The sequence below is a fragment of the Chelonia mydas genome, chromosome 3, assembly GCF_015237465.2.
Source record: "Chelonia mydas isolate rCheMyd1 chromosome 3, rCheMyd1.pri.v2, whole genome shotgun sequence".
NCBI lineage: Eukaryota > Metazoa > Chordata > Testudines > Cheloniidae > Chelonia > Chelonia mydas.
This window is the reverse complement of record NC_057851.1, coordinates 64,958,381-64,982,853: the sequence shown is the minus strand read 5'-3', so window position 1 is coordinate 64,982,853 and position 24,473 is coordinate 64,958,381. Positions and strand designations below refer to the sequence as shown.

General features: G+C 39.8%; 1 protein-coding gene across 3 annotated transcripts in view; it reads right to left on the bottom strand.

Annotated features, from left to right (window-relative positions):
* Positions 1-578: 578 nt before the first annotated feature.
* Positions 579-24,473, bottom strand: part of CFAP206 (cilia and flagella associated protein 206) — a 40,209-nt gene continuing 16,314 nt past the window's right edge. For all 3 annotated transcript variants that reach the window (XM_037894434.2, XM_043542640.1, XM_007052579.4), the window contains 7 exons: positions 21,376-21,584; positions 20,407-20,526; positions 17,981-18,179; positions 11,633-11,773; positions 9,816-10,009; positions 5,232-5,375; positions 579-1,077 (listed from right to left, as the gene is read on the bottom strand). In XM_037894434.2, coding sequence (XP_037750362.1) covers positions 847-1,077; positions 5,232-5,375; positions 9,816-10,009; positions 11,633-11,773; positions 17,981-18,179; positions 20,407-20,526; positions 21,376-21,584 — 1,238 coding nt within the window. In that variant the 3' untranslated portion in view covers positions 579-846. The remainder of the gene's footprint in view (positions 1,078-5,231; positions 5,376-9,815; positions 10,010-11,632; positions 11,774-17,980; positions 18,180-20,406; positions 20,527-21,375; positions 21,585-24,473) is intronic.

The window sequence follows — 24,473 nt, the reverse complement described above, 5'->3', positions numbered from 1 at the left end:
GCTCCAAATCAGGCAAAGGAAGGATTTGAATCTGAGTCTCCCAGATCAGTGCCCTAACCACTGGACTATCATGGAACAGCGGCATCTCTCTCTTTCATTTTTCGTGAAAAAGGACTGATCTGGCTTAGTTGCCCAATTCCAAAATCATGGCTGAGAATCCAGGGTAGAGGGAGGTGCTTCAGTCCAGAACCTAAGGCCCTTATCAATGGGAGTTAGGGACCTAAATACCCCTGAGAATCTGGACCTACACCCTCTCCCTTCCCTCTGCATTTCACTTCTAGCTAATTTAGATGGCTCAGCTTGCTGGTTTCTGAAAATCTCTTTCTTTGGCACCTAACTCTCCCCATACAACACCTGACATCGGGCAGACATCTAACTCAGAGCTGAGAATTCCACTCGGCAACAAAGCACCCAGGCATAATGTTGCAACACCTAAGTCCCTTTGTGAATCTAGCTCTTGATCTCTCTAACTCATAACAGTTATTCTTCTTACAATATAACCAAAGTTCAAAGACCAGGCTCTTAAGAGTAATGTTATGATGTGCACTCAGGGTATTAAAACATTAAAGGATTCCAAAAACACACACTTCCATAGAAATGCCAGTTTAATTCAGAATTTACAGCCAAGCCTGGATTCTACTTTTTTTAAATTGGATGTTTCAGGCTTTTTATAATCATTATCACTTAATGCCATTTAGCTGCTCCTAACAGAAACCATGAAGTGTAACAACAGCTCTTTGAATCAATGGACATAGAATTCAGCTTACTATACATTACTTCAGAAATCTATTTGGATTTTTAAAAAAACATGTACTACACTTCAGTATGTCTCCTTTTAAACTTCATTTAGGTTTCATCAACTGCTCTGGTTAAGTTCACTTTGACCATACAAGTAGTTGGGGTTGATCCTCCTCGGAGACCTGCCAGGAAAATCTGTGGCCTGGGTACGTTGCTAGAATTGTCAAGTCTAGTCTGTGTGCCAAAATCCTTTAGCAGATACACTTGGGTGGAGTTATCTCTTCTCATATGACTGAGATTAGTCTGCACTGAGTGAGTTAATTTCCTACGCAAATTAGCCTAAATATGAAAACAAAATCAGAATAAACCATGATTTGAGGACTTCAATCGCTCAGACACAGGTGAGAGGTTTATTACAGGAGTGGGTGGGTGAGATTCTGTGGCCTGCATTGTGCAGGAGGTCAGACTAGATGATCATAATGGTCCCTTCTGACCTTAATGTCTATGAGATTTTATTCTTAAATATAATTTTTCTCTGAAATGGAAGTATTATAGATTACAATGATGCATATTTTTCTCTTTTACATGTATGGCCCCCAAGTTTTACAAATCCATAACTGTGGAATATGTCATTTTAGCACCAATCTCCTGTGGCAAAGGAAAAGGCTACTAAAAAGCTTTTTGTGAGTTCTTCATACTGTAGAGCCAGGATTTTAAAATCAACTGTCAGTTTGTTCCTCCTTCTAATGAACTGTTAATATTAGTATTGATGTAAAAGAATATAAATCACATGGCATAAATTTGTTATTGTTGGACTGTATGAAACAAAGCATAACATGGGTTGTTATTTTGGAATTAAGCAATCCCCCCAAAAGGACCGCCTCCACCTCCTGCAGGCTGTTGGTGCCCTCAAGTAACGTTTCCTTGGCTCTGGCTCGCATGCAAATGTAAATTATCAAAATGGTAAAAAATAAATGTGAAATGGTATGATATACTCCCATTAAAAATTAAAAGTATTATTTTAAAAAGTTCCACCCAAACTAAAAAAAAATTTGCAATCCTAATAAATAAATAAAATAATGATACATTTTACTTATAATCAAACATTTTTTAAAAATTACTACATTTATTTTATTAATGTCAAAAGCAAATATAAAATAAAATTTTCCTATTATGGCTGTAGGCTTCAATATTAATAAAACCCATAAATTATAAAATATGGGCCATAAAAAGCCCCCACATAAAAAACAATAAAATTAAAAACCTGTTTAAAAAACCTAAAATTAAACATAAATGTACCAAAAATGCTTTATGGCAACAACATATATATTTAAAAATAACACAGAAAATGCCATTTTGCCATAAATCCCTTTGCACATAAATCTGTAATTGTTTATGTGGGTAATAGTTATATATGTCTTAAAAGTTAATGTCCTGTGCTCACAATTAATTATGTGCACAATATAATCCATAATTACCATAAAAATAAATGTTTTTATCAAATTGTGGCTATTAAAATGTAATTTTAAATTTCAAATGCCTAAATTAAAATACAGACAATTAAATAAAAAATATACCTTATACTCTAATGCAATGCCTGTACCCATTAAAATAAATTTAATTGGCAACCGGGATTCTTAATGGCCTTACATCCAATTGTGGTAATTCTAATGTTTCAGGTGGCTTTGGTTGTTATATTCCTAGCACTGATGTGCTAAATTAAAAAAAAAAAAAAATCAATTGATTGCAAAGTGAGTGGTTCTGTAGACCACAGATACTCCCCAAAAATAAGTACATGGTCTTTAACAAGACAAAATCAGGGATAAAACCTAAAAGTGCCAGCGAGAAAATTCTTGCTCAGTCTCAGTTAAAAGCCTTGAGCCTAATGCTCGGCCTTCACGAATAACCCACTAAACTTGTTACACATATGTATATGTCTTAATATTAAAAATATACAACCTTTAAGGAGGGGAGTATTACCCTGGAATTAAACGGTATGTTACTCCAGAATTTGATCAAACTAACTAGCCATATTGTGTGCACTCAGCCACCACAAATTAATAAAATAAAACACCACATAATTAAGGGTTATTTTGAACAAGCAGGACTTTTGAAGGCAAAGTCAAATACTAGCTACAGGCTTGCAGTTTTTGCTAATCAAAATAAAAAAAACCCCAACCAATTATAAAACTAAAAATAAATAACTAATTAAAAACCATAAGTTTAAGTGTGTTTAATATAAAAACTTTTTATAACTAAAAGTATTAAAATATTTTATTAATAATTTATTAAATTTTAAAAACCAACCCAATAAAAGTCATTATAAGCGATATATTTGATAACAATTAATTATAAGAAAATTAAATGAAAAATGTACTTTAAAAATGTTCTCTAAAGCTATCCTGAAAAACTTTTTCCTAACACCTTACTCCTGGCAAAAAAGCAACCAGCCATCGCTGACCTGCTACTAATTACTCAACACCATCTCGAATTTTAAATAATTTTTTTAAATGTTCTAAACCTATTGCTTATGTTTATATGTGCTTAGAACTAATAAATAGTGGTTTTAAATAAAAGCATGCTTACTTATATCAATCTTTCAGTTGTGTTCCCAATAATTTATTCCTAACACTGCCTAAAATAAAACAATTAAGTTACCACTGCTTTGGGTCCTAAAAACCCTTGGTAACAGGGTAACATATAATGAGGAGGTAGTGTCTGTGTCTACTGCTCTAATGGATTTGAGTTGATGTTTCTATATTTTAAAATACAATTTAAAACCAAGGTCCCAAAATACAATTTGGGAAACAAAGGTCTTATAGTTGCCATCAAGGATAATGCTAAGAGGGAGAACAGTAACCAATTACACAAACTGATGGATAATCAAGATGGATAAAATTCCATTTTCAGTTCCGCAAAGTGGATCTTTACTCTGATAGTCTGCTCTCCCTACATGACGTATGCAGAGCTCATGGCAGGTTGAATGAGCAGAATAGCAGAGATGCGCTCTTCTGTGCAGATTTAAGATGAAAATATTACCCCAACATTGTATGACCATTGTATAACAATTGAAACCATAGCATGCAGTGCACATTGTAAGAAAAAATAATCTTATTTGAAAGGTACTTATTGTTTGGGGTGGTTTTTTTTTTTAATTTACAGCCAAAACATTGAGGACATACCTGCAATTTCTAACAGCAGGCCATATACTTCTACAGATTAAGTGACGATACCTCAAAAACCTGCCTCAACATTCTACATACAACAAAAAATGCATTTATTTTGTTGCTGTGCTAGTTTACATCTCAGAATTGGTCCTCTGCAAAATATGCACAAAAAAATTGCAAACTGGATGATGTGAGTCAACATGGAAGGAGTTGGGATAAAGTGAAAAATAATTTACTATGAAACAAATTAAGGCCCCAATCCTTCAGTGACTTCCACATAGGTCTACACAAGCAGAACTCATTTCAGGATCAGGCCCCCTAATTGATAGTAAGTTAATGTTGCTGTGAGCAAACCTGGCAGTCAGTTAATTTGTTATTGGCCAGAATACTCAACTCGATGTTATAAAATATACACATTTCATTGGATGTCTGAAATCAGACTTCAAAAGGCAAGAAAAAGCTCAATACACATTTTCATATACAAGAGACCGTTATTACAGATTCTCTCATCTATACAATCATGCACGATATTTTCTTCAACTCACTCTCTGTAGTTTTATAATCTCTTAGTGGCGTTTTTACCCACACTTTACTACAGTTACCCCAACTTTTTTTTCTTGTGACTTGGTGGTATTATATTTATTAATGTATACAGCTTCATTTGCAGTAACTTTTTTTAAAATCATCTTAGCCCTTTTTGTATCATTGTACTACAAAGGTAAGATATAGCACATTACTTCCAAATGGTTACGCTATTTATATTAGTTAAGCTGTTTTAGTACTAGGGTGACCAAATGACAACAACAAAATATTGGGACACATGGTGGGGCAGCTCAGGCTCACCCCCCGCCAGGGCTGGCTCTAGGTTATTTGCCGCCCCAAGCAAAAAAAAAAAAAAAAAAAAGCCAGAGTGCCACCAAAGCAAAATATCGGGACAAATGGCGTCAGTTGGGACGTGGGACAAGAACTAAATATCGGGACGTCTGGTCACCCTATTTAGTACAGAGTAGCACCCTAAAAATTCACTGTTATTTGAAAGGCTCTTACAACCTAAAAGAGTGCCTGAGACTTTAGAACCAATGGATCTAGCCAGGAAAATATTGCTCAAATCAAAAACAAACAAAAGTTTCGGGGGGGGGGGGGAAGCTTTTGAAACAGGAATATGAAATATGGTGAAATAAGCTCGATAGAAAATAATTACAGGAACTTGTCTCTTCACAGATTTTAAAGCCAGAAGGGATAATAATTATGATAATCTAGTTTGACCTCCTGCCAAACATGCCAAATTTTGAAAGGCTTAATCTTCCAGATAATACTGATACAAACCAATTTTATGGCTTTTCTCCTCAGTTCCCATTCATTCCATTCATATGACTTCACAATAGTTGGAGGCAATATATGGGTGTCAGTCTGAGTACTGCTGTCACATTTGGTAATTGGTTTCATTGAACGTTTGTCTCCACTTCTGACCTGGATGAAGATATAGGTATTTAGTAGAAGAATCCATAAGTCACAGGGGAAAAAATGACATATAGACACAGCACCGTATTTTTTTAAACGAACAGGAATCTAAGAATACTGAAAGTTTTAAAGACTTGAATACAAAATATAAAAGTCTGTTAGTAACTAGTGGTTAATAATCATCTTATGTTCATATAGTATCTGTCATTCCAGAGGATACTAAAATACTTTACAGATTTAAACTAAGATACAGTGACTCCTCGCTTAATGTTGTAGTTATGTTCCTGAAAAATGCTACTTTAAGTGAAACGATGTTAAGCGAATCCAATTTCCCCATAAGAATTAATGTAAATGGGGGGGGGGGGGGTAGGTTCCAGGGAAATATTTTTCGCCACACAAAAGACTATATATACACACACACATATATATACACAGTATAAGTTTTAAACAAACAATTTAATACTGTACACAGCAATGATGATTGTGAAGCTTGGTTGAGGTGACGAAGTCAAAAGGTGGAAGAGGGTGGGATATTTCCCAGGGAATGCCTTACTGCTAAACGATGAACTAACACTCAGCTAAGCCCTCAAGGGTTAACACATTGTTAATGTAGCCTCACACTCTACAAGGCAGAGGGAGGGAAGACAGCATGGCAGACAGAGACAGAGACACACACCATGTGTGTAAGAGAAAGACGTGCATTGCCCCTTTAAGTACACTGACCTAACTCTAAGTACATTGCCTTTTTAAGTAGATCAGCATGTTGAGACAGCAGCTGCTGCGAGCACACTCCCTCAGTCCTGAGCCCTGTCATGTCCCCCCACTGCTCTGTGGAGATGGGGGACAGGAGTGTGGGGCAGGAGCAGAGGGAGGGGACACCTTGACATTAGCACCCCTCTTTCCCCCACCTCTGCACAGGAAGGACAGGCAGGGCAGAAAAGGTAGGGGAGTAGCACTGTATGTAAGGGAGCAGTATGAATGCTCAGAGCTCCGGTACGAAACTGCAGAAAAACCTGAGTGTCTATGGATTAGGTTTAGAAGTGTGAGCAACAAGAGTGATGTAGTGGTGGGAGTCTGCTATAGACCACCGGACCAGGGGGATGAGGTGGACGAGGCTTTCTTCCAGCAACTCGCAGAAGCTACTAGATCGCACGCCCTGGTTCTCATGGGTGACTTTAATTTTCCTGATATCTGCTGGGAGAGCAATACAGCGGTGCATAGACAATCCAGGAAGTTTTTGGAAAGCGTAGGGGACAATTTCCTGGTGCAAGTGCTAGAGGAGCCAACTAGGGGGGGAGCTTTTCTTGACCTGCTGCTCACAAACCGGGAAGAATTAGTGGGGGAAGCAAAAGTGGATGGGAATCTGAGGGGCAGTGACCATGAGTTGGTCGAGTTCAGGATCCTGTCGCAGGGAAGAAAGGTTCGCACCAGGATACGGACCCTGGACTTCAGGAAAGCAGACTTCGACTCCCTCAGGGAACGGATGGGTAGGATCCCCTGGGGGACTAAGATGAAGGGGAAAGGAGTCCAGGAGAGCTGGCTGTATTTCAAGGAATCCCTGTTGAGGTTACAGGGACAAACCATCCCGATGAGTCGAAAGAATAGTAAATATGGCAGGCGACCAGCTTGGCTTAACGGTGAAATCCTAGCGGATCTTAAACATAAAAAAGAAGCTTACAAGAAGTGGAAGGTTGGACATATGACCAGGGATGAGTATAAAAATATTGCTCGGGCATGTAGGAATGAAATCAGGAGGGCCAAATCGCACCTGGAACTGCAGCTAGCAAGAGATGTCAAGAGTAACAAGAAGGGTTTTTTCAGGTATGTTGGAAACAAGAAGAAAGCCAAGGAAAGTGTGGGCCCCTTACTGAATGAGGGAGGCAACCTAGTGACAGAGGATGTGGAAAAAGCTAATGTGCTCAATGCTTTTTTTGCCTCTGTCTTCACGAACAAGGTCAGCTCCCAGACTGCTGCGCTGGGCATCACAACATGGGGAGTAGATGGCCAGCCCTCAGTGGAGAAAGAGGTGGTTAGGGACTATTTAGAAAAGCTGGATGTGCACAAGTCCATGGGGCCGGACGAGTTGCATCTGAGAGTGCTAAAGGAATTGGCGGATGTGATTGCAGAGCCATTGGCCATTATCTTTGAAAACTCGTGGCGAACGGGGGAAGTCCCGGATGACTGGAAAAAGGCTAATGTAGTGCCAATCTTTAAAAAAGGGAAGAAGGAGGATCCTGGGAACTACAGGCCAGTCAGCCTCACCTCAGTCCCCGGAAAAATCATGGAGCAGGTCCTCAAGGAATCAATCCTGAAGCACTTACACAAGAGGAAAGTGATCAGGAACAGTCAGCATGGATTCACCAAGGGTAGGTCATGCCTGACTAATCTAATCGCCTTCTATGATGAGATTACTGATTCTGTGGATGAAGGGAAAGCAGTGGATGTATTGTTTCTTGACTTTAGCAAAGCTTTTGACATGGTCTCCCACAGTATTCTTGTCAGCAAGTTAAAGAAGTATGGGCTGGATGAATGCACTATAAGGTGGGTAGAAAGTTGGCTAGATTGTCGGGCTCAACGGGTAGTGATCAATGGCTCCATGTCTAGTTGGCAGCCGGTGTCAAGTGGAGTGCCCCAGGGGTCGGTCCTGGGGCCGGTTTTGTTCAATATCTTCATAAATGATCTGGAGGATGGTGTGGACTGCACTCTCAGCAAATTTGCGGATGATACTAAACTGGGAGGAGTGGTAGATACGCTGGAGGGCAGGGATAGGATACAGAGGGACCTAGACAAATTGGAGGATTGGGCCAAAAAAAACCTGATGAGGTTCAATAAGGATAAGTGCAGGGTCCTGCACTTAGGACGGAAGAACCCAATGCACCGCTACAGACTAGGGACCGAATGGCTAGGCAGCAGTTCTGCGGAAAAGGACCTAGGGGTGACAGTGGACGAGAAGCTGGATATGAGTCAGCAGTGTGCCCTTGTTGCCAAGAAGGCCAATGGCATTTTGGGATGTATAAGTAGGGGCATAGCGAGCAGATCGAGGGACGTGATCGTTCCCCTCTATTCGACATTGGTGAGGCCTCATCTGGAGTACTGTGTCCAGTTTTGGGCCCCACACTACAAGAAGGATGTGGATAAATTGGAGAGAGTCCAGCGAAGGGCAACAAAAATGATTAGGGGTCTGGAACACATGACTTATGAGGAGAGGCTGAGGGAACTAGGAATGTTTAGTCTACGGAAGAGAAGAATGAGGGGGGATTTGATAGCTGCTTTCAACTACCTGAGAGGTGGTTCCAGAGAGGATGGTTCTAGACTATTCTCAGTGGTAGAAGAGGACAGGACAAAGAGTAATGGTCTCAAGTTGCAGTGGGGGAGGTTTAGATTGGATATTAGGAAAAACTTTTTCACTAGGAGGGTGGTGAAACACTGGAATGCGTTACCTAGGGAGGTGGTAGAATTTCCTTCCTTGGAAGTTTTTAAGGTCAGGCTTGACAAAGCCCTGGCTGGGATGATTTGATTGGGGATTGGCCCTGCTTTGAGCAGGGGGTTGGACTAGATCACCTCCTGAGGTCCCTTCCAACCCTGACATTCTATGATTCTATGAAGTAGGAGGCTCCATGGAGCAGCTCCATGGCAGAGGGCATGTTCTCTAATTGATCAGCAACATAACAATGAAACAAGGTTAACTGGGATGACTTTAAGTGAGGAGTTACTGTACAAAATTTATGCAGGGGGTGCTGAAAAGTAGCTACCTCTGGGGTAAATCCTAACACCTGTTTAACAATACACAGGACAATTAAATGAAGAATACAATATCTAACTGAAACTGCAGGGGGAATTTAAAAAGCAGAACGCAGTTGTCCAAATTGGAATTTGTCCAAAACACCAATGTTAACACCCATACACTAAAATTTAAAAAAATATAATCTATGATTTCTCTCCCGAAATGACATTTTTTCCCTATTACAATATATAGGGATGGACAAATAGTCTCCAACTTGTGCTGACAAAGTCAAGCTTCTCATATTTATCTACAATGCTTAATTACACAGGGCCCTCTCCTCCCTTACACAAACTACTCCTACAAAGGGAGAACAGGAAACATCATCCACAGAATTTCTCTGGGCTGAAGATGGTAGAATGCTGCCACCACTGAATTTCCATGGCCCTGCCCCTCCCACATGTAGAATTTAAGGGTGAACAATTTCTCTGAGGTGATGCCCCTCATCTATACACCAAAGAGTACGATCTGCTGAATCCCCACATACTCTCTTTGCTGGGTAGAGGATTACCTATGTCCTCAGACAAAGTATTGTCTCCATAAAACACATTTTTCTATGTCCAACTAATTCCAGTTTGACCAGGTCCCAGCACTTTTCAGTGAATCAAAAGGACAGATAGGTCAGTGTCACATCACCTATTCAACAGGGGATGTAAGCGGGTAAATACCTGTGAATAAGGAGCAAGGGATTCAAACTGATGATGAAGCTCAAGCAGCTGAATAAGTTCAGCACATTCTTTTGCTTTTTCTCCAATCAACTGAATGAATGTATCTGGGTTTTGGGCAAAAACATATGCTGATTCCTTGGAACTGAAAGTGTAATATTTCTCCTTATGTTTCAAAATTCCAACAGCAGGATTTCCTAACAAATAAAGCAAAAACAAGAGTGAACCAATAAATCATTCAACACACAGGGCTCCTATAATTATGAGTATACATTTCCCTCAACCAGCTCTAACTCCATCACTTTTGGAATTGTAACAGAACCTACAATCTAAACCTTTTTCAAAATTAAGAAATCCTCTCCATTACATAGTAGAATCAGATACAGTGAAAGTCAGCTTCTACAAACCATCAGAACTGATGATGACCATCTCACACCCAGTTCCCCAGGAGGGATAATGATATCTATCTCCTTTGTAAAGCACTTTGAAATGTACTGGTGAAAAGTGCTAGATATTATTATAGTCTGGATCATGCTTAAATTACAACCAGAAAGACTACTCAGACTTTATCATCCATATCTATCCAGTTAATATAAAATATGTTCCCTTCCATTTATGTTGCACATATCTGCAAATGTCTGTTCTGCAAATTTCCTGTGTAAGATTGATTGTAATTTAATTACTCTTTTATGCCAAAGGACAATACTAAGTAGGTCAGGAAGTTGAACTACCATTAAAGTCGTCTTGCTTTTACTGCTACAAACAGTAGTATTTTGCCCCCATGCCCTCAAAAAAACCAAAACCAAACCATCAGTTATACCGAAAGAAATGACAGGATTACTAAGTATCACCAAAAAAGATGAGCAGGTAGAGACCTGTGTTCCCTCTAATTTTTCCCATCCAAGTGCGGAACGAATTTTATTATGTCCACCAATATGGAAGTGATGTGTGACATATCACCTCCATATTGATACACATAACAAAATTCATGTGGTGGGGTGGGGCTGAGGGGTTCAGAGTGTGGGAGGGGCTCAGGGCTGGGGCAGAGGGCTGGGATGCGGGGGGGTGAGGACTCCAGCTGGTGGTGTGGGATCTGGGGTAGGGCTGGGGATGAGGGGTTTGGAGTGCAGTGGGACTCCCCGGGGTTACAGTGAGGAGAGAGGACTCCTCCCCCCAGTTCTCTCTCCCCACAGCAGCACCTGGGCTCGTGGGGGGAGAGGCACCTCTCCCCCGGCTGCAGCAGATCCAGGCCGGGCTGGGTTGGGGCCGGGGCACCTGTCCCCCGCCCACGGCAGGTCTGGGCTGGGCTGGGTCAGGGCCGGGGGAAGGGCACCTGTCCCCCGGCTGCGGCAGGTCCAAGGCTGGGCTGGGTCAGAGGAGCGGCACCACAGCAGGTCCGGGGAGAGTCATCTCTCTCTGCCACAGCCCTGAGTGCCTGCACAGTGCTTAATAGCCAGCTGTGTGGCAGCACAGCTGCCCAGCTTAGAGGGAACTTAGGTAGAGACATATTTGAGCTGGAAAGGTTGCTGGGACAAAAGGTATGAACAACATAGCCAAGTCCAGAACATATGAACACTAATTATAATTTCACACACACTCAAAAACACAGAGGATTATTAGAACTACACATTAGGTATAAAGTGTAAAAGTGTTCAATGAATTATTCTAGTTTGCGTGTTTGCACAGAAGGAAACACACAGAGTATATGTCTTTAAATGTACTTTTTTGCTAGTGTATGCATATTTACAGTACGAAAAAATTCTTCTAACTCTAAGCACCAATAATACAAATAATAATATTAATAATAATACAGAACACACCTGGGAGGAGGAGGCCATCTTTTTCAGCAAGTGTGTGAGCACAAAACCCACGGTACTGGATTAACAACTGATCAAAATTAGATGTGGTTTCTGGAAAAAGCCACTCTTGTTCCTTGAAATCAGAAACATTCACTTTGATTCCTGAAAGAGAATTTGGCAAAGGAAAGATGACAATAAAATACATGATGCCTAAAATGTGATTTAATGGGAATCTCAAAGGGATTTCAATCATGCTTTAACACATTGTGGCCAGAAGTGTTGAACGCCCACAACTCCACTGGTTTCCACAGGAGCGGGAACACTTAGCACTTCTGAAAATCAGGCCCCGGTTCACCATGGCCTACTTATTTTTTGGTGGTAGACTGCCTCCAGGTATTCTAGCAGTGTAGGTTTTCCTTGGAAGCACATGGCCACAAACAGAAGGTAAAATCTAATAATTTCAGCCATTGTTTTAAACTCACCCAGTTGTTTCAAATCCACGACAGCAGAACTTGGTTAATTGGTAGCGACATCTCCCTAAACAAATATTTCTGATAACCTAATATCCCTAATGAATTAAACTGTTCTTTTTTTCCATCTCAGAGGTTTCAGAAGGCATAAACAGACAAAGCAAAATACAAGGAATCCTGAATTATGGAAGTGCAGGGCATTTCTAAAATCAATGGTTTCAGAGTAGCAGCCATGTTAGTTTGTATTTGCAAAAAGAAAAGGAGTACTTGTGGCACCTTAGAGAGTAACAAATTTATTTGAGCATAAGCTTTCATGAGCTACAGCGATGAAGTGAGCTGTAGCTCACGAAAGCTTATGCTCAAATAAATTTGCTAGTCTCTAAGGTGCCACAAGTACTCCTTTTCTTTTTTCTAAAAAAATGTGGCATTTTAACTGGATGTATTTATATACATACTTTAATAATAGTTAAAGCTGTACTTTATGATATAAATTCATACCTATACTCAGGCCCTCTCAGAGGTCCAGAGAGGCCTGGGCTACTTCCAGCTTTTGAGGCCCCTAGCCATAATAAAAATAAAAAATGATGACACATGAAAACAAAATAAGGCACCAAAGAAAAGAGTGAGACATAATTTGAATTTTTTTTTATTTAACAAATGCTTTTCTAGCCTTTTTCTGTGCAAATGCACTAATTATTGATGAAAAATCTAGCTTTCGTGCAATGTCACAGTTGATATTAAGCATGGCGAGCCCATTCAAACGCTCTTGTCCCATAGTTGAATGGTGATAGTTCTTTACCTGCTTCAACATGTTGAAGGTGCATTCACCTGAGCCACTGATGTAGGCAAACACAAAAATACTCAATGCAATTATGATATGAGGAAACACCCCAGAGAGTCCAAGTTCGAGTATTTCTTGAAGCAATTCCTTTGGCTTGAAATCCAATTTAAAGTTCGTGGAATATATTCGTTTGAGGAAGATGACCTCAACACTGAGATCTTTTGAGAGTTCTTTGTTGTACTGTTGCTGAAATTGTTCAGCTGCAGAAAGTAGATCTTCATTACTCAGTCTATTGAACTGCCAAAGAAACCCCAAAAGGGTACAAATTAGTCGCAGTGACTCAAATCGACATGTAAGACCTGATTGAATAGAGTCAATGAGGACAAGGAAGACATTGACCCTATAATGCTGCTCGGCATCAGATTCAGTAGGTAAGTTGCAATTGGTGAGGAACTCAGATGAAATACCAATATTCTGTCCTACTAATTTGGACTCAGTCAGGATCGCATGCCATTGTTCACGAATCCATTGAATGTCATTGATAAGACTTTCAACATTATCCCTCTCAACATCAAGTGTGGCATTGCATGCTTCAATTACCAGATTAGTTTGGTGGATCATTGTAAGTAGCTTCATCCACTAAGATGATATCAGAATGCAGTCAAATTTGGACATGTGCTTCTGAATAGACTGAAGTTCAGTTCAAGCCTGTGCAGTGAGATTGAGAGATTCAAGCTCATTTAAAGCCTTTGTCACGGAATGCAAATGCTGCGCAATTGGTTGAACACCATCAATCCGCGCAGACCATCTAGTTTTGAACATCCCATGCAGTGAAACAGGAAGATATTGCTTCAGAATTTCTCACCTTTGTGGACTGCTACTGAAGATATTGTACATTTCCTGAACAGTTCCAAAGTAAGTAATTGCCTCCTTGCACGATTCAGCACAGTCAACACCTACAAGGTTTAGTGTGTGGTTTCCACAGCTGGAGAAAATACAGTTTGAATTATACTCAAGCAGAACTGCTTGTACACCTTTGTACTTCCCCGCCATATTAGATCCATTGTCATAGGCTTGACCAATGCAGACTTGAAAATCTAACTTAAAACCTTCTAGAATTGCTAGTACTTGAGCAGCAATTTCTTTTCCAGTTTTTCTCGTGAAATTATCAAACAAAATAAACCTTTCTTCAATTGAAAATTTTGAGCTATCTTAACATATCCAATAACCATAGTAGTCTGTTCCTTGTGAGAACAATCTGGAGTGCCGTCAACAATGATTGAAAAATACTTGACATTTCAAATCTCATCAAAAAGTGTTTGTATGAATGACGCACATAACTCAATAAACTCGTTTTGTATGGGAGAGATAATGGACTTGCATGCTCTTTTGACTCTCTTGCGATTCTCGAACACGTTTAACATGCTCTGATAAAAGTAGGTCATATTTGCTGAGGAGCTCAACTATGTCTAGAAAGTTTCCATTTGCATGATTACCAATACGTTGACTGGAACCAAAGAAAGCCAATCCCCGCTCAGAAAGAAAAAGGATGACATTCAGGATGCGGTCAGGAAGTTTTTTCCAGTTATTAGTTTCTGTAGAGAGTTCAGTCAAGAGTAAATTCTCAACTGAACTTTCAGCTGATGCTGCCCTACTGGATGATTTCCATGCAACATAGTTTTGTGTGACGCTGAACTCTCATGTGATGGTATTCGGTCTTTCAATTTTCTCCAACCTCTGTTGATGCTCCATCCAGATTGATCAGAGAGAACTGATGCATTTGCAGCACTTTTGTTCAAAATGAAGCAGGGTGAACAGTACAGAGATTGTTTTTCCTTACTCCAGCATAACCAGTCTCTTTGAGCAGGTCTCACCATTTCCAAGAGTTTTTGTCAGCAGACGAGTAGGGAAAGCATGATTATCAGCATCTCGTGGAATGTTATTTGGAATTTCAAAACAACTAATTTAAAGAAAAGATTGCATTTGGGCAGCATTGCTCTTGTCATAATTCCAATGTCAGTCACAGTCAAACCTGTAGTACTCATGAATTGCTCTTGCTGCGTAAAATCTACATCTTCCTGTTGCTGTTGAGTTTCTTAATCGTACACAGGATCTTCTGCTGCATCTGTTACTGTTGGCACATCTCCTTCTTGACTACTGTCCTCATGTTCAGATATTGGCAATGAAATATCACCTGTTGCAGCTGCAGAGTTTTCATTATCTGTAGCATTGTTTGTTGGGTAAGGTGTGTTTTCTAGTGGTTTGAGAAATGAAGTTATTGGCTTTGAGCTCTTAGCTGCTGCTTCACTCAGCTGTTTTTGCCGTCTCTTGCTTGCACCACTTTCAAATCTCCTCTTCATAGTAATCTATTTGGTCAATATGTAGCCTATCCACACCTGAAATATTCTGCTGTAAATAAGTAGCTTATCTACATTTGAAATCTTCTACTGTAAACATGTACACAAATGCTGAAAGGTACACAAATGCTGAAAAGACTTAAAATGAAGGAATACTAATTAAGAACACAAAATGAAACAGTCAGACAGGTTATTATCCTTATCATGGAATCAAAACTGGAGCATGCAAGGTATAATGTAACAGGCTGAACTGAAGACAAAGGGATGACATATATATAGTAAACACAGACACGGATACAGACAGAAGGATAATGTCCACAAATTTCAAATGTGTGTCCTCACAAAACTCACTGTACACGATTGTCCTCACACATTTTCACCTTGAATCTGGGCCTATAGACTACGAAAGCCTAGGATAATGGCCAAGCTACCAAGCTAGGGCTCAACCAACCAACCAGTCACCTCTTTTAGCTACCATATGAAGATAATAATGAGGAATTCTCACACATAAATAATTCCTTAGTCAACTAGACGTAAAACTATAAAAACACTAAAATGTAACAATTCTCTTCCTTTCAACATGCACTTGATCCAGCACCAGCCACTAGTAGTGGTTTGTTTATATAATCAGCTGATCTGAGAGGACGTTCATCACAGTCTAATCTTGGGCCATCAGAATGGATATATTTTTATTAATATTTATGAACATTTTTAACTCTTTAATATGACAAAATCTATATCAGTTAACAAAAAAATTATGTCTTTTACCAAATCACATCTCTTATTTGCTTAAATTTGCAGCTCTAAGCTGAGAGAGCGTGTCACATTTTGGTCTCATTGGAATGCGCATAAAAACAAGTTGTGAAACTTATCAAATGCCAAAAAATTAACAAGTGTCTAAATTTGAGGCCCCCTTTGAGCTTGAGGCACAGGCCAAATGGCCCTCCTGGCCCCACCTCTGATTGGCTCTGCCTATACTGAAGACTCTTTTTAGTATTTATTGTTTATATTATCATAGAATTGTAGGACTGGAAGAGACCTCAAGAGGTCATCTTGCACTCATGGCAGGATTAAGTATTATCTAGACCATCCCTGACAGGTGTTTGTCTAGCCTGCTCTTAAAAATCTCCAATGACAGATATTCCACAACCTCCCTAGGCAATTTATTCCAGTGCTTAGCTACTCTGACAGGAAGTTTTTCCTAATGTCCAACCTAAGCCACTCTTGCTGTAATTTAAGACCACTGCTTCTTACCCTATCCTCAGAGGTTAACAAGAACAATTTTTCTCACTGCTCTTTGTAACAACCTTTTATGTACTTGAAAATGTTATCATGTCCCCTCTCAGTCTTCTCTTCTCCAGACTAAACAAACTCCATTTTTTCAATCTTCCCTCATAAGTCATGCTTTTTAGACCTTCAATCATTTTTGTTGCTCTTCCCTGGACTGTCTCCAATTTGTCCCTATCTTTCCTGAAATATGGCACCCAGAACTGGACACAATACTCCAGCGGAGGCCTAATCAGCATGGAGTAGAGCAGAAGAATTACTTCTCGTGTCTTACTTACAACACTCCTGCTAATACATTCCAGAATGATATTTGGGTTTTTTTGCAACAATGTTATACTGTTGACTCATATTTAGCTTGTGATCCACTATGACCCCCAGATCCCTTTTTGCAGTACTCCTTCGCTAGCAGTTATTTCCCATTTTGTATGTGTGCAACTGATTGTTCCTTCCTGAGTGGAGTACTTTGCATATGTCCTTATGGAATTTCATCCTATTTACTTCAGACCATCTCTCCAGTTCATCCAGATTATTTTGATTTTAATTCTATCCTCCAAAGCAACCCCTCCCAACTTGGTATCATGTGCAAACTTTAGAAATGTATTCTCTATACCATTATCTAAATCATTAATGAAGATATTGAACAGAACTGGACCCAGAACTGATCCCTGCAGCACCCCACTCAATATGCACTTCTGGCTTGACTGTGAACCACTGATAACTACCTCTACGAATGTTTTTCCAACTAGTTATACACCCACCTTATAGCAGCTCCATCTAGGTTGTATTTCCCTAGTTTGTTTAAGATAGCACCCAGTTGCTCCAATAGGGATCAGGGTCCCATTTTGGTAAGTATTATGGGAAAATATATGAAGAAATCTCAAGGTGCTTACAAGTTTAACATAAAGAACAATTTAGTAGCTTATGTCATAGGAGTAACTTTAAAAATTGCATCTGAATTCCATCTCACATGCTCTTCCCAAGAGTATTGCTAGCAAAATTTCAAATACAGCAGTGACAGGGCCTTAGATGAAAAAGGTCTGATCTCACACCTACAGAAATTAGTGGCAAAGTGTCCATTGACTTCACGGGGAACAGCAGCAGTCCCAGGTATAGCAGTACACTGATAATGTAGAAGAAATAGTAGCACTATACCAGGGAGCAGATATTGGTGTCCAAGCACTGTTTTCCTCTCAGTTTTCCAAAGATATGTACCAATTATATGTAAACCATGTTTTCATCAAGAAAGTAAGAGTCCAGTTCTGTAAAGCATTAAGTGCTCCTATGTGGTCCTGAGCACCCAAAAATTCTGTTGCCCTCAACAGGACTATTGGGTAAGGACCCCTATGTCAATAAAGATTTTCAGGGTCAGGTCCTGCTTTAGATAGGAATATTGCACTTTTTAGAAACAGGATTTAAGTCACAAAATCATACAAGGACTCAAACAGGAAAAAGGAAATGTGATAACTTTCAGTACCCATGGTTTCCTTTATCCTTTGCTCATCATTCTTCACAGTCACTCCTTCGAGAAGCGACTCCATCACATCATCAGGAAAGAGTTGTGCATGGATTCCCAAGAACTGCTGTAGACTGACTGTCAAATTAGTCAGGAAACTCAGCAGCAATATCTCATCCTGAAAGCTCGTCCAGAGGTTAGATAGTGCAAGAAAGATAGGCTAGAAAATAATATGAAAGACCTGAAATCTACATTTGCTTTGTCTGTATAATTAAACAAATACTGTAAACAATAGTCACAAATACAACTGTTAAACACAAGGGGCCCAATCCTGCATGCCCTCTGCACTCAGAAATCCCAGTGGAGGGCTTGCAAGATCAGGCCCAAATCCTAGAAACCATTTAAATTTACTTTAAAAGTAATAAAAACATTTTGGGGAAACATTGGAGGCAGTTTTCTGAATTATATTGGAAAAGAGTCTCTCCTCCTCCCCACAAATATAATAATATAAATGCAAAATGAAAAGATAGACAGAGGAAGGCAATAAAGAAGAAATTCCTGTATACAGGTTAACTATAAAAAGAAACACAAACAGACCTAGGCATAGACAAATTTCAGCCTTTGTTCCTCTCATTTTCCCTCAGCCCCAAAACAGTTTAGTACAGATACATATTTCAAAGACAATGGGAGAAAATGGGCCTGTTGTAACATATTTGAAATCACTGAGGAAATGGCCAGCAGAAAATAATTACATTCTTGACTATGCCGAATAGATTTTGAATGTTAACACAGGCATCTTCAAGTTTTCAGATCTTAGCACAGTAGAAAAGGGCTCCCTCGACATCAGGAATACATTCAATGAACTTAAAATTCATCCTAGCACATTAGCATTCATTTTAATGGAGCCGTGATAAGAATTGTTATGGGAGTTAGCTCTGTTGTTCATCAGCATCACTATCATGAAATGCTATGGACACAAGAAATGAAAACAGAGGAATGGCAGCAAAATAATTTTTACTGTAAACAGTATCATAACCTTCTTTAACTCAATTGTTGGAAAATGAGTGAGCCTACTCTATACTCTAAAATGCTTGTCTGCTACATTCTCAATCCAGGCCCTGTGCTACAAATTCTGAATTAAAAAATCTCCTGATGCTCTTACACAATACAACTTCTCTGCAGCAATTTGAAGACAAGTAAGATTAAGTGGTCTTGTGATGGGGAAAGTTCTACGTGCAAGAGCACAGATGGAATCAATTATCTTGTACATATTCTGTTGCTAACAGAAGTGAAGAAAACAGGCAAATAACCTGGTACATAGAAGCTATTCAAGAAAGGAAATCTACGGTAAACTCCTTAGGACAGGGATGATGTGCCTTCTTGTTTGCTTGTAAAGTGACAAGTATGTTTTTGGCCCTCATAATAAAAATGAACAGTATAGGGAGAGAGAAGACAAAGAGAAAGAATTGCTCTGGGTAGCAGGATAGAAGAAAGGGGTGTCTGCTAAAAGGACAAGATTTGTAAGATCAACGGGCATATAGAAACAGCAGAGGCATCTAGTCCAGTATCCTCTCTTTGACAGTGGGCAGCACTAGATGCTTCCAAGGAAGGTATAAGAACCCTAAAGAAGGTAGATGTGGGATAACCTGTCCCCCCACATTAGGTCTCATGAGGCTCTCTAACAGTTAGAGATTTACTTAAGCCATGAAGCATGAGGTTTAAGATCCCTTCCAAAATGTTTATTATAATTAATTATGACAGAAAGTGGACAAGATAGTGACTACTTTATTACATATCTTCCCAGCTAAAAATAAGAACCCAAATAAGAATTGACCATGTGCAGGTTTGCACAGCCCTAGTTTCAAAATAATATGGATAGAAGACTCTGAGCCAAGGCTATTCCAACATAATACAATAGTGAAGCATCATTAACTTAAAACTCTCATCTCTGAATATTTTTACCTACTATTGTTACAAGTAATATTTAAGGCTACTTTAAAGAAAAGGAATAGAGAAAATCTATTTTTAGTGCTATTCTATGCATTTAATAGCACTTTTGGCATAATCATTTTCTCTATTCACCTAGAGTTAGTTTTCCCTTTTTTTATGTCTTTCGCAAAGCAACAGGAAAGAAAAAGAAATATTAAAAAAAATAGGAAAATATGTTTGTAAAACCACAATTATCAACTCAAAGCAGGTGTAATAACAAACTCCTTTTAACTTTTTTTAAAGCAAATGAATAGATGGTCAAGGTAGCTGTGTCTGTGGAACACTATTAGACAGATACAGAAAATAAGATCTTTTTTCCTAATTCAACATGAAATTTATGTGAACCATGTCACATGACACTGCAACATAAATATTATGTTAGTATTGTAGACAATAAAAGTGATTTTTCTAATTTGCTTTTGTTCAGAAAATTATACTTTTGCATTTCAAATGCTTACGAAAACTTGTGATGTAGGTACAGCAGTCTTTGCTTTAACAGTGTTTTTTAACTGCTCTATTTGTGCTGCAAACTGCTTGTCCATCATTTCAACTTCTTGTGCACACGTGATCACATCAGACTGGAAAGAGAACATACCTCAGGTAAGGATACAGTCACAGAAAAATAAATAGCCAGCAGAAACTATTTGGGTACTTGCATTCTGCCTCTTTTTGGGCAGTTATATTTTAAGGGGTGGCATGCAACCTAACTTCTAAATAGAGTCAGAATTTTAGAGCCAGAAGGGACCACTAGATCATCTAGTCTGACCTCCTGTAGATCATAGGTCCCCAACACCATCCAGCACCCACCCACATACTAAATCCAACAACTGAAATCAGAGCAATGTATTACAACCCACAGGAGACTAGACCAGTATGTGCCACATGCAGAGAACAGGAGGCCCCCACAATGGCAGGAAAATCATTAAATGAGATAAACTCAAATACTCCTGGAAAGTGACCCATACCCACATGCTGCAGAGGTAGGCGAAACCCCCCAAAGGTCACTGCTAATCTGACATGGGGGAAAATTCCTTCCTGACCTCACACATGGCAAACAGCTAGACCATGAGCATGTGAGCAAGAACCAGCCAGTCAAGTGCCTGAGAGAGAGAATTCTTGGTGTCAACTCATAGCCCTGGCCTTCCCCCTCCAATGTCCCATCTCCAGCAGTGTCCATCCCTGATGCTTCAGAGGAAAGAGATAACATTGGGGATGTGTGAAATCCCTTCCTGACCCCTGCAGGTGGCTGGCTGAATCCCTGAAGCATGAACTTTTAACATATCATTCTAGCTGCACAGCTCAAACACAGCACCAGGATTTCTTTCCTCAAACATATACCCCTATTTTACTTTGTAAAATGCAATTTACGCTGAAATTTCATATTAAGATATCCTAAAGAATCCATAAGATATAATGTGATAGCTCACCAGAATGATGCAGAGGAAGGCTTCGTGTTGTCTCACATTGAAAAGTGCTTCCTTTAACATAGATAATCTAGATTCTATATTTCTCTGTGGCCTCTCATGCTTCATTTCCAAGACAGCTGTGTAGCGGTATGCCAGATCTTGGGAGGCACGAAGCTCTGTATCAATAGGCTGCGTGGCTGCTGGGATGGCTTCATTCAGAATAGCTGGCACTATTTATGCAGATTTAGTATGAGAAACATAGGAAGGTAACAGATATAGAAACACATCATGGTAATCATGCTTGATAGTTAATATTTTCAGTTCAATACTTTGATCAGAGGAATCCTCCAATAGATTTCTGAGTGCAAGCTCTTATTCTGAGACATCACACATTTCCAAAATTTGTTCACAAGACCCAACCATTACATAAACTGCTGGTCAAATGGTTCTTACCAATGACAACTATACTGTGAGGAAAATACAACAGTATAGTCTATGACAAAGGTGGGCCACATCTGGTCCATGGGACCCTCCTGCCTGGCCCCTGAGCTCCTGGCCCGGGATGCTAGGCCTTGGCCCTTCCCCGCAGCTCCCGCTACCCCGCAGCATCAGCACACTGCACTGCCGCCGCAATGCTCTGGGCAGCCAGGCAGCACAGTTGCAGAGCCGCGGCCTGACCCAACCACCGGTGCTCCAAGCAGCGTGATAAGGGGGCAAGGGCTAGGGGTGGATTGAGGGCAGGGGAGTTTGGGGGTGTGGTCAGAGGTCGGGGAACAGGGGGCTTGGATGGGGCAGGAGTCCCAGGGGAGCTGTCAGGGGGAAAGAAGCAGGGTGGGAGAGGGGTCAGATTGGAGGTGACGGCCAGGCCATGCCTGGCTGTTTGGGGAGACACAGCCTCCCCTAACCGGCCCTCCATACAATTTTTGGAAACCTGATATGACACTCAGGCCAAAAAGTTTGCCCGCCTCTGGTCTAGGATTATGGAAAATTAGCTTTTCAGAAGGTCTTGGTTCAATATTGGGCTCTTCCAAAATTGTGTGCGTGACTTTGGGTAAATCACTTATGTGCCTCTGTTTCCCCATCTGTGAAACTGGGATAATAATAATTAAAGGTGTTATGGGAATGAATTAATTCACATTTATGAGATGCTCACATAGTACGGTAATGGGTCTATATAAGCCCAGAAAAAGATAAAAATATAATATTGCTGATTAAAATGAACTATTTTTGCTCTTACTGGGCATGGCACATTACAAAAAACCCACAAAATTCCATAAGCTGCACAATGGGAGTCCAAAATCTTTGAGCTGATGGTTTTATAATTAACTCTTCTTCCTTAGAGCCTCATTATCAAAGGAGGGTGTAAACAGGCGTGCATCCACTACATTCTACATTTGGATGTGCAAATAGACATCTGCGCATGCAAAAGAGATAAGCGTGCACACTCAGAGCAGACAATTGTGTCATGTGGGGTTTTATTATGCATTCCTCTTTATATGTGACTTAACCTTAAAACATAGAAAAGCAGCAGAGGCAGTGTGTTGTAGTGGTTAGACTCAGAGAGACTATCTGAGTGGCAAAACTGTTGATTTCTATCCAATCAGCTCTGCCCACAATTTGCTGTATGATCTTTAGAAAAATCACATAAATCTCTTCAATTAATCTCTATTTTTCAATCTGTAAAGAGGGGTAATAATGCTGTATATACCTTTGTGAAGAGCACTAAGAACCTTGAATTAAAGGTGTTCTAAGTGCAAAGTATTATCTCGATTATTGAAACAATCAGTAGAATAGTTGATTATTTGCATGTTCACAACTCACAATAAATGTTATTATTTATTTTTGTATAACATCATTCATTCAGAGGTATTAGAACATTTTACATATAGTGTCTTAGCCTCTATATGAAAATACAATTAAACTACGTAGATTACAATATATCATATATATTGCAATTTTATTTCTATTGAACAGCCATTTAAATAATAATTCTGATACATTTAGCAATGAAATATTTAATAACATTGGTTGCTTGCAGGGTGCAGGGCTCAACATGTTGGATCATATTAAAGAAGTTCTGTATTAAAATCACAAATGAGTTTGGTTCCCCATAGTTTAAATTCCAGGGTATTACTAATTAAGAGGTCTCTTGGTTTTTGGTACTGTTTCTCTCCCTCTATGTGTGAAACTTGCAAGCTGCTAATTGTGTTAGTACATTCTAAGACAGAGTCTGTTCTCAAAGCAATTCACAGAGAGAGAGACTCAAAGCAATACTCTAACAACAGAAACAGCACCCAGAAACTCCCCGCCCTTTTGTTGTATTAACAATTGTGATTAAAATAGAGATAGAGGATGTATGTGGATGGATGCTTGGTGTGGATAATAACTGAATGATCAGGGAGGTGCCAGCCTAAGAATCCAGTGTCCATCGGCTGAAGAAGGCGTCAAGTGGAAATAACCAGAGGACCCCCAGAGGGCAGACTGGAATCCACCCAACAGCCTCAAGAATGGGAGAACCAAAGAACAAGATAACATCTAGCAGCACAGAGCCGTCAGGAATGTGCCATCTGCTGATTGATTCAGCAACAGCATGATGAAGCAATTCCCATAGACTGGTCTAGGAAGAAATTCCTATAAAAAGAGACTCTAAAAAGTGAGAACTTTGGGGTCTGATTCTGCAAAGCAACTTCCAGGAGCATCAGATGAGCATCTGACAAGGCCCTGCTCCCTCCTCATGTCCAGGCCACCTGGCCAGTGGCTTGGCATGAGCAACTCTAAGGCTGGTGTGTGTGTGTGTGTGTGTGTGTGTGTGTGTGTGTGTGTGTGTGTGTGTGTGTGTGTGTGTGTGTGTGTGTGTGTGTGTGTGTGTGAATAAATATGAGATTGAATGGAATGTTATAGCTATAACTAACTGCTTACTATGATAACAACCTTGCAGAACCTGTGTGTGTGTGTGTGTGCGCGTGTGTGTGAATGAATGTGTGAATAAATATGAGATTGAATGGAATGTTATAGCTGTAACTAACTGCTTACTATGATTCTTTCTGTATTCACAATAAATGTGGTATTTTGCCTTTTTCCCTTTAATAAGATCCTGCTGGTTTTTAGTTTATTGGTAT